The sequence below is a fragment of the Falco cherrug genome, unplaced genomic scaffold (assembly GCF_023634085.1).
Source record: "Falco cherrug isolate bFalChe1 unplaced genomic scaffold, bFalChe1.pri scaffold_44, whole genome shotgun sequence".
NCBI lineage: Eukaryota > Metazoa > Chordata > Aves > Falconiformes > Falconidae > Falco > Falco cherrug.
Window position 1 is genome coordinate 284975 of NW_026599484.1, and position 10944 is coordinate 295918.

The following is a 10944-nucleotide window of genomic DNA, read 5'->3' on the forward strand; positions in this document are numbered from 1 at the left end:
TAAGCCAAGCCTGCAAGCCTCCACCACACTCACCTACCAAAACTCCACAGTGTGTCCAAGCCCAAAAGGGCTATCCTTCACATTACGTTCCAGGATTAACACTCCTAGCATGCAGCACAGCAGTACCCATATCCTAGAGCACAGAAAGGTCTTGTACACCCGACTTTCAGTCCATGGCCTGGCACACATGCAGGAGCTATCACATTTTGTGCATCCAGGGTCTGAGCACAAGCTTCCAGAGCCTGCTGCCTGCCTCCCATCACCAATATCCCCAAGATTATCCCTGGGGTATCAGTGACCTAAATACACTGGTTTGGATTTGAAAGTTGTTTTTGTTTTTGATGTTGCTGAGTCTCTAAAACCAGCACACGTAACAAACTGCCTATTTCCAAGCAGCGGTTGTGTAATTTTGCTCCCCACCCCCAGAGATGTTGCCTGCCATTCATTTAATGGGCTCAGTTTCACTGGGAAGTGCCTGGAGGAACCTCTTAGCTCCCTAATTAGCAACAGAAGGGGCCAGTCCTTGCCAGAGGTAGCAGTGAAACATTTGTGAGGTCTTCCGACAATAAGGGAGACAGAGAAGGGGCCATTTCCAGCTGGGAAAACAGTAACTTTTCTTCAGCATACAGTGCAGAACAGAGGACTAAAGAGATGTTAGGGGGAAGGTATATTCAGAAATGAGAATGGGCTTTCTGCGCAAGAAAGGAGCATTTGTGGAGGGGGAGGAAGAGGTTGGAGAGATTGTCCTGGGCTCTCCCAAGCTGTTCATTGCTCCTGCAATCCGACTTTTATGTAATATACCATGAAGCAGCACAGAGGCCTCATGGACTGGCTACCGGTGAGGGCAGGAGCAAGGTGTTGCTGCCGTCTGCTCTCAGATGTTTGAGCTGGCTCTTGTTAGTAAGATTCAGGAATTAACAGCTTGGAGGTGCTTAGGAGCTCAGTGTTTCCTCCAGGGACGTGATCACTGAGGCTGAGCACAGAGCCTGCCATTCAGTGCCAGAGTAGACTTTGGTACCAAACAAATCTCCCACCAACCAGCTGAATGTCCTGAGACCTCACTGGAAAGGTGAAAACTTTGCTTGTCCATTGCAAGTAGGGCGATGTGCTGGGGGCTTTTCCTTAACCCCAAGGACACAGCCACACGTGGTAAGATCTCCAATTTTTCCCATCTAATCCCATCTCTGGGCATGGCTTTTTTCATACAATACCAGTTGGAAAGAGTTGCATGTGCATGGACAGTCCCAGCTTGGACCTGTTGGACCATGGGGACCATTTTCCTTCAGAAGTCATGCAGGGAAATACAGCATTCAGTGTCTTTGGCCTGTAGGAGCAAAGATACAGCATAACACATGAAATCCTTGTTAGCCTTAGGACCTTCCTTAAAAGCAAAGGAAGAACATAACGTTCAAAGACAGAGTGATGCCATGGGGCAAGCAGGGTTTCGGGAACCTGGAAGAGCACAGGAGAGATCTGAAGCTTCCAGTTGTCCTGCCCTGCAACATCACTGGCCAGCAGCTCACTGGTAGTGGCCACCGACCAGAAAAAAAGAAGAGAGCTGGTCCCTGGTATAAGTCAGGAGACCATATTCACAAAGATCCCCTGTTAATGAGCACCATTTGCTTTCTAGTAATGCTTAAGACAGTGAACCTGATTTTGTGCATGCAAAAGGAAAATTACGCAGCAATGCCTTCATGCTGTAAGATGATGACTTGATGATCTTAAAAGGTCTTTTCCAACCTCAACAATTCTATGAATCTTATGATTCTGTGAAGGGCAGTGCATTACAGTTGGGGCCATATATCCCAGCAAGGGCCTTGCAACGGCTCTAAAGGTCAGAATAATCATTTCCAAGTTGCCACAGCATCTCAAGCTATAAAAGAGCTACGTTCAAAGGTTTTGTGCTCCATTCTTACCCCTGTTCAATAGCCCATTTCATAATGAGAAGTCACCAGCTTTCCTCCCCGTGTTTCAGGTTTCAGTATTAATGGCATTGATGAGGCTTGGATTATGATTACGTGAAACTGGCAACGAGAAACACATAAAGTCCAAAATAGAAAAAAGCCCAAATAGAAAAAAAAGTTGTATTACTGGTGCTGCGAGCTCCTCTTTCCCACAAGAGGGCACCCAGTATTTGCAGAACTACTGCTTGGCCTTTGGGTGCTTTCTCCAGCAGCAGGTCACACCGTACCAGCAGTAGCGAACGGTCCGGGAGAGCTGGCAGGTTGTGTTGTGTTTGGCTCCTCCTGCTTGTATCCAGCGGTTAAACCAGCTGAAAAAATACATTACGGTAACATTTCCATGTCTGTATTTTCTATCATTGCTGCAGGGGTGATCCTGCAGATCAGTGACAAGAGCAAGAGAAAAGCATAGGAAACAAGCTTTCTGTTAGTATGTGATTTGTGCACTGGGAACATATGAAAGCCCTTTATAAAATGATGCCTGTCACACAGGGACTGTGGGATGGCAGCATTTGGAAGTTTAGACAGAGGTGCAATAGTGAGATTCAGTGTATCAAATTTTATTCTCTCTCCTTTTGGTTTTGTTTTGTTTTTTTTCCCATGCCAGAGTAGCAGCTGAACCAGCAAAAGCACAGCGCTGGGACAGAGGTAGAATTTTTTCTAATAGTGCTCCGAAGGGGCTTTTTAAAAATGGGTTTGCTAAGACGTCTGCCATTAAGAATAAGGGATCCTGCCCCAATGCAGGGAGATGCTCTGAGACATTTTTGCAGGTCCTTTCCTGTGGGATTCCCCTTTCCATTTATGAGACATGCATCAAAATCTCGTGGGAGGCAGCCTTGCTGTCTCCAGCAAGCAGTTTCTGCCTGAATTTGTGCATTTTGGCCTCGAGAGGTTGTAAGAGAGGAGGGGAAAAACCCCTTGCTTTCCACTGCTGCTGCATCCCAGGATGGAATTTCCTCTGGGAACCCTTTGATCTCTGCTCACCAGCACTCACACAAAACTCCTGCACATACCCTGCATTTCAGTAGATAGGATCCTGGCATCCCAGCTGTTTCAGATTTATCGGGGGTGAAGGTGGTGGTGAGGTTTTGCCTTTTAGCCCCAGGGTATTAGTGGCCTTGGTGTGTCACCTTGTATCTTAAGTAAAAGCCATTCTGACTTTCCCAAGCTTTTTATACAGAAAGCAGCAACTTCTGTCTTTTCTTTGTAGCTGTAACTAGCTCTGCTGGCTCTTCTCCCACATTCCTGGTATAGATAAATTCACTCACAGCTGTTTAAGCCAGTCCTTCCTCCACCAGCCTTTATGTTTTTTCCCAGTGCTAAGTAAGAAACAGAATTTCCTCGAGGTCTCTTTTGTCTACTGAAGACATCACAGCCTGCAGTACCTCAACCTGGCTCTTTACAGGGTCCTCAGCTACCTTCCACATGGGTTGTAGTTCTTTCCCCTTGTTGCTAATAATTCTCTTGTCTTCTGACTATAGTCCCTCTGCAATCAGTGATATCATCTTCCAAGAGGCCTCAAAAGAGCTGGTTTTGTTTGGGAAATAGAACCTTAAAGCTAAGTAATCCCAGACGGATGTAACCAGAAATAGCTGTGGTGTAGCAATAAACTGAACTTTGACCAAATGAAGGATTTACAAGCTTTTCTTCCTGATGACTCTTTTTTGATGGCACAGTGGCTGCATACGAAGTCACGGTATGAGACCTAACCATCACAGAGCTCACTGGTGGTGGTACTTCGCTTAGAGCGTTGCATGGATATAGGAATCATTTTCTCTCACAGTAAGATGTAGTTATTCCTGGACTGAAGCACAGCAAGGACACAATTTAGGAAAAAGAAGCCTTTACCTAGTAAGATTTTACTAACCATGAAGGAAATTAAGTCTAAAAATGAGCTAAAACAAAGCATTGATTTCTGTGGAAAATGAAAAGCAACTTTTCCTTTTTTGTTTGGGCTGCTGCAGATCACAGGTGCACATGGAATAGAGCCACACGATGCACAGGTCAGAAGGGGCACATGGAGGTCAGCTCATCGCAGCTTCTGCTCAGAGCAGGTCCAGGTAGATCAGGTTGCTCAGGGCCTTGTTCCTGTCAAATTTTGATTGCCTTTAAGGATGGAGATCCCACATCCTCTCTGGGCCCCTGTCCCAGTGTCTGAATACCTCCATGGTGAACTAATTTTTCCTCACATCTAACCAGAATTTCCCTCCTTGCAATTTGCGTCCATTGCCTTTTGTTCTTGGTCCATTTTTCCTACACTCTCCACTAGGTAGATGTAGACAGCAGTAAGACCCCACCTTTTGCCTTCTCTCCTCCAGGCTGAACAAGCCCAGGTCTCTCTGTCTCTCCTTGTACACCACATGGCTCCAGCCCCCCAGCAGCCTGGTGGCCCTGACCACCAAGGGTGGGCAGCCTCACTCCAGCCTTTCCTCTGCCAGCAAGGCCAGAACTGGACATGGCACTCCAGATGTGGTCCCACAAGTGCTGAAGAGAGCGAAGGATCACCTCGCTCAGCCTGCTGGCTAACACGCTTGCTGTCTAGCCCTGTACGCACTGGCCTTTGCTGCACCTTGTTGACTCAGGCTCAGCTGAGGACCTCAGGCCAGGCTCTGCAGAGCTGCTTTCTGTGCATCTGGCGTCCAGCCTGTGCTGATGCACGGAGCTATTCCCTCCGCGTGCAGGACTTGGCATTTGTCTCTTGCTGAACTTAATCTGCAAGTGCACGCTTAGGCAATAGGTGGCACTGATGGTTGGTGTAGCTTGCATTGTCACCAAGAGAGTGTCGCTGCGGAAGAGAAAGCCAGCAGAGGAGACACCTGGGTTGTTTCGCTGGGAGCTGTGGCTAGGCGAGGAGGAGCGGACATGTGGCAGGAGATGCTTCCAAACGCCTGGTGAGATCTCTTTGGCACAGGGAGGAGGGACTCTAAACAGGGGTCCCCAGGGTTGGGGCAGGAGAAAGGCCCTGTGGGGTCCACCAGGCCATCGGTGGGTGGGAGCATGCAGCTGAGCTTCCCTGAGCATGGGTAGGGAGGAGGCTTTATAAGACTGAGCCTTGTTCTGTGCCACTCAGAGAGCTGTTTCTGGGACATGCTTGCTTTGTTAGCAGTGCCGAGTTTGTGCTGTTGCCGTGATAACTGGTTTCATGCCTCTGACTCACTAAAATCCAGGATGTAAGTGCAGGGGGTTGTTATTACTTGTTGCATAAGCTACTTAGCCTCCAGGGAGGTGGAGGCTGACACTGTTTACTCTTAGGAGCTCTTGGTCTTCTTTGTCTGGGAGTGGTTTCAGGAGATACTTCCTTAAAAATCACATAGACTGTCTCAGAGATCAATTACCCAATTGCCTTCACTACTGCTGGGGTGTCCAGTACAGGCACTGTGTTCTGCATCACAGGTAGCAGTGGGAAAGGGTACTAGGCAAAAAGAAACACCCAGTGAACTTGGTTTTTCATGGAGTTTCCTGTCCTTTTTATTTTTTTTTTGTCTCAAGGCATCATAATTATGACACCAAACAGCTCCCTCATCTAGCTGCCTTCCACAAGGCAGAGTAACAAGACTTTCTCTGTTGCTTCTAAGTTTTTGGTAGATTTTAGATTCTGCTTTTCTTGCAAGAGAATCTACCAGGCTAAAAGAGAACCAAAGAGGATATTTTCTTTTTCTTGCGGGCAGATGAGACCTAAAAGCTTGGTATCCAGTCAGGAGTAGTTGGAAGTAGCAAAGGTACAGCAGCTCACTGAACCTGAACAGGGAAGGGTCCCACAAGCTGCTCCTCATGCCAGCCCTGGGCAGGATGAGTACCACGTGGCTGGCAGCAGAGTAACCCTTGAGCTTGGAAGTCCCCTGCCAAGGCTGGGCCCCTATCGCTACACAGCTGCCAAAATAAACTATTTACTTGGCTGAAGTAACACAGCCCTCTAGGATGAAACACCGCAAGGACACCTACCCAGTTGTTCAGTGCCTTTTATCTAAATTGTGCTGAAGGAGGGAATATTATGGTGACAAACTATCTAGCTAAAACACAGCCCAGAAACACTGTCTCTGTTGCCAGCCAGCTGAACAGCTTGTGATCCCATGGCTGCGCAGTAAATGGTGCTGGCAGGGGATGTTCCTTGCACCATCCCCAAGGGATGGTACCATTCAGACAACACTATCAGACTAAGAATCTTTCCCACCCCACCCCCACCCCCATTTTCTAGGGATGGCATCTTGTCCCGGATCAGGTAAGTGAAATAGCTGCTCTGTGCTGAGGAGTTCACTTTTTATTAGCACCTGGGTTGGGGCACAGCATAGTCCCTTCCATACCCTGTATGACAAAAAATCTTCATTCACAGTCTTCTTTGAGCCCCCTGCAATAGCCCCAGACAGCTCTGCTAATCCCCAAGGGAAGCCGGAGAGCTTGAGGCACAGGTCAGAGGGATGGGAAGGGACACTACATTTAGGACTGATTGCTGAAGGGTTTGAACGGTTTTAAAACATTGCTGTCTGCCTGTTACATCCAGCTCTGGTGCCTTAGCTCCCACACCTCAAGAAAGTCTGAAACTTTGCTGTCTAGGTAAGAAAAAGAGGCACCAGACAGACAAGTTGAGACCTTTACCTATGGACAGCTATGGTGGAGGGCTAGCGTTGCCCTAAAAGATGACTGAATCTGTAGGGGAGCTATGTATATAGCACAGTCAAGGGGCATGTCTAGCACATCCAGCTGTCTCCAGCAGCTGAAAACTCTTGTCTCTGCTCCTCAGCCCACTCTGTGCAGTTTTTATTCCTGAAGCTGTCCAGGTGCTACTATCCCATTCACTTCAGTACCTGCCTTAAAACAGATAGATCCATATCCTACTGATCCTTGTCTCCCAGGGCACACCTGGTTCGTAAGGAGTGGGACAGAGAAGCCTTGTGATTAACAAGTCCTGATCAGCAAAGGCTTAAGGTCCCTAAGAAACACTGGTAGATGTAACCCTGCCACAAATCCTGCCTGCGATCTTCAAAAATAACAGAAACAGCCAGCCCCTGCTGACTGCATGGGGTTTGTTACTCACATCCAACCAATGTGACTACAAGCCTCAGCATAGTCCCTTTACCCTTGACACTTCTGTTGGGCGCAAACAATTTTATGCCTCCCCAGGTCATTTGAATGTTCTCAGAGGAATGCAGTCCTGGTCCCTGTGGCCGCTCTGAGCGTTGGAGGGATGCTGGTTTACTGGCTGAGGTCTAGACACAAGATCAAGACTATTGAAATGGGCAATGGATGGTGGGGCTCAGATGAAAGACCTCTAAAAGGGAAAGAAGATGAAAGTATCTGTCCCTTCAAGATTGAAACATCTGACAAAGAACTTGAGGTACCCGTGGCTGGGAGGTAAGGAGGGGCAGAAAGTTGCAAGGTGGAGCCAGTTCATCACCCACCTTACTGCTTTGAGGTGAGTGATGTCTTGGGGGCAATAGCCAGCGCAGGTCCGTTAGATGATGCTCTGGCTCACTGCCCTTTATGAATGGGATTTGAGCTCAGATTCACTGCAATGTCTTTATGCTTTCTGAGACCACAGACTCTCAATGCAACCTGGGGCTGCTCCTGCAGAAAGGCCATGCTTTGAGCAGCAGAATTTGACAGCAGGTCTGCAGTGGTGGAATGGGGTGGGAGGGCACCGGGATAGCAAAGGCACCAGTAGGGCAGGACTGAGGGGCTTCCACAGAGGACAGGGTTGGAAGGGTGAAGAAGGATGGGGTCCTTCTTCCTTCTGTCCCTACAAGCCTGTCACTAATTATCTGGCCAACTAGCAGTCGGTAGCACAGGCTAAGCTGCTTGTTCTTCTCTCAGCTGGCAGTGCTGGCAAGTTCCTAGTGCCAAAAACCCTAAAGCGAGTTAGCAGTAAGGCAAGCGTAGAACCCACTACTCCTGAGTGCCCTAGGGGAACTGCTAACCTGTAGAAAAATATATTCTCCATATAAATGATTCAGGAAGTTATACAGAGTATGGCAGTGCTTCAGGAGGGCTTGTGGTGTCCCAGAGAGAGACACAGAAGCCGGTGGAGCCAGAAGAGCCTGTTCATGCCTGCCTTAGCATAGGGCACATGCAGGCATCTGGCCAGCCTTGCAAGAGCTCCTGTCCGCAGGACCTGCATCGCCGCCTGGAGCAGGCCCGCTACACACCGCAGCTGGAAGGGGCTGCCTTCCGCTACGGCTTCAACTCCATCTACCTGCAGAAGGTGGTGGCCTTCTGGAGGAACCAGTTTGACTGGCGCAAGCAAGTGGAAATCCTGAACAAATATCCCCATTTCCGAACCACCACTGAAGGTGAAGGAGTCTCTGTGGCTTGAGCAGGTCTCACTCTGAAATGCACAGCGAGAATGGGGGGCTTTAAGAGGTTACTATATTAAGACAACAGTACGCATAACAGCTTAATGAAGGATCAGTAGTGGAGGCTATGTTATTAATAACCCTCTATAGATTAAGGTCATTGCACAGTGGTGATAAGATTAGATCTGCTTGAAGATGGGCTTCATCTGGCTCTGAACCTGCACTAAATAACAATGAGGTTTTCTTCTGCTATTGCCTTGAAGCCACCTTTGAAAACTGTAAAATTTACCCAGGCCCTGAGGTTGGAATATCCACCACCACCACCCAGTTTAGCCAGACTTTAGATAAGTGATCTGCAGGTTAAACTTACATCCTGCGCTTACTTTTTCCATGTTTCTCTTTTTATCACCCACACATTTTGTAATTTAGTCATGTTTTTGCACGTGTCTTAGCTGCATTATGCTATTCATTGAAGTGCAGCTGTACTTATATACTGTAAGACCAATTTCTCAGGAGGTGGATGCTCAGTCTCCTGTGACCCCAGTAACTGGGACTGGGATCAATACCTCTGTCTGTAAGTAAAAGATGAGACACAGGTAAAATACCAGGCATGTCCTTTCAGCTAGGCATCTTCTTGCCATGGGTGGATTGTGTACCTTCTGCTGTGAATGCTAATCACAGTTTTGCCACCCTCCTTCTTCAGAGTTCGGAACAGAAACTGTGATGGAACTAAGGCTTTAATTTATCTGTCTGGATGTGTGGCAGGGATTGATATCCATTTTATCCACGTGAAGCCCTCCTATGTCCCTCACGGTCGAGCTGTTCAACCTCTGCTGATGGTCCACGGCTGGCCTGGCTCCTTCTACGAGTTCTACAAGACTATCGCTCTACTCACAGAGCCAGCTGAGCATGGCCTGAATGAGGGTGACATGGTGTTTGAGGTCATCTGCCCATCCATCCCAGGATATGGCTTCTCTGAGGCACCACACCAGAAAGGTGAGCGATGAAAAGGCGCTGTTGGAATTGCCAGGTTCTTGGAGCCTCAGTCATCCCTGGCCCTCACCAGGGAATGCAGTTTGTGAATGCAGATGCTTGGCTCTGCACTAACACCCATGTGGCTGAGGCTCTGGGGCTGCCTGTGGAGATCTGGAAGGTAATGGTAGCTGGAAACCAGGTCTGCTTTCCACTCTATCCACTTTCCACTGAATTTCCATCTTGTGTTCACTGTATTGCCAAGGAGCAAGGCAGAGCAGCATAGCACACTGTGCCTTTACACAGCAGCATACTCATGTGCCTCTGTCAGACCATGATCTTTGGCCAGGGGATGATACACCAAGACAAACAGGTTTCCTCTCTTTCTGTTTACCTACAGGCTTTGACAGCAAAGCAACTGCTCGGAAATTTCATAAGCTGATGAATAGATTGGGCTCCAAAGAATACTACCTACAGGGAGAAGACTGGGGATCTCTTATTACCACAAACATGGCCCAGATGCTGCCACAGTGAGTAGCAAAGGGAATCAGTGCAGAGAAGGTTTCTCCAGTTCTTACCCTACCTTCTGGCTCCACGGTCCGGGTCCTGCCTTCTGTTTGCCCTGCCTCTCATCGCCTTCTGCTTTGTTTTCTCCAGGGGTATCCCCACCCCTGTGCATTCAGTCATATTCATGCGCTTTGCATTGATAGTGGTATTTGCATTCTCACGCTTTCTAAATTTCATAGAATCATAGAAGCATTTAGGTTGGAAAAGACCTTTAAGATCATTGAGTCCAACCATAAACCTAACACTGCCAAGTCCACTGCTAAACCAGGTCCCTAAGTGCCACATCTACACACCTTTTAAATACCTCAACCACTTCCCTGGGCAGCCTGTTCCAATGCTTGACAACCCTTTCAGTGAAGAAATTTTTCCTAATATCCCATCTGAACCTCCCCTGGCACAACTTGAGGCCGTTTCCTCTCGTCCTATCACTTGTTACCTGGGAAAAAGTGACCAACACCCACCCTGTTACAACCTCCTTTCCTGTAGTTTTAGAGAGCAAGAAGGTCTCCCCCAAGCCCCCTTTCCTCCAGACTAACAAGCCCAGTTGCCTCAGCTGTTTCTCATAGGACTTGTTCTCTAGACCCTTCACCAGCTCCGTTGCTCTTCTTTGGACACATCTTTCTTGTAGTGAGAGGCCCAAAACCGAACACAGTATTCGAGGTGCAGCCACACCAGTGCTGGGTACAGCATCACTGCCCTTGTCCTGCTGGCCACGCAATTTCTGACACAAGCCAGGATGCTGTTGGCCTCCCTTATCTAGGGAAGAGTTGTACAGAGAAAAATGGAGTGCTGTTTGGCTTCTCTTTCACTAGGCATGGAAGTAAGCTCTGCTGCATTTTGATTTGAGACCTCAAGGATCATCATTCTAAATCAGGAAGGAGATAAATTTAAAATTGGCAGGGAGAAAAGGAAGGAGCTCAGCCTTTCAGCAGCTGATCAGTACCATGAAGTATAGGACTTTCCTGGATGGAGATGGCACCAGCTGTACCATTTTTAACTCTCCCAATTTTTTTTTGAAATCACGATAAATGTGAAGGGCTTATGTATTTGGCTTAGTGAAATGCTTCTATTACAGCTCCCGTCAGACTTATTTTCTAGAAAATTTGGAAACAGAAAACTGCTTGATTTAACCTTCTATTCATTAACTTGATTTCAGA

The 10944-nt window shown here is 47.8% G+C and overlaps 1 protein-coding gene across 1 annotated transcript; it reads left to right on the plus strand.

Annotated features, from left to right (window-relative positions):
• Positions 1 to 4726: 4726 nt before the first annotated feature.
• Positions 4727 to 10117, plus strand: LOC129735182 (epoxide hydrolase 1-like). Its single transcript, XM_055700541.1, has 6 exons — positions 4727 to 4852; positions 6157 to 6180; positions 7080 to 7293; positions 8065 to 8245; positions 9014 to 9244; positions 9621 to 10117. The coding sequence occupies exons 1-6, from the start codon at positions 4824 to 4826 to the stop codon at positions 9752 to 9754; spliced, it is 813 nt and encodes a 270-aa protein (XP_055556516.1). The 5' UTR covers positions 4727 to 4823; the 3' UTR covers positions 9755 to 10117.
• Positions 10118 to 10944: the final 827 nt, after the last annotated feature.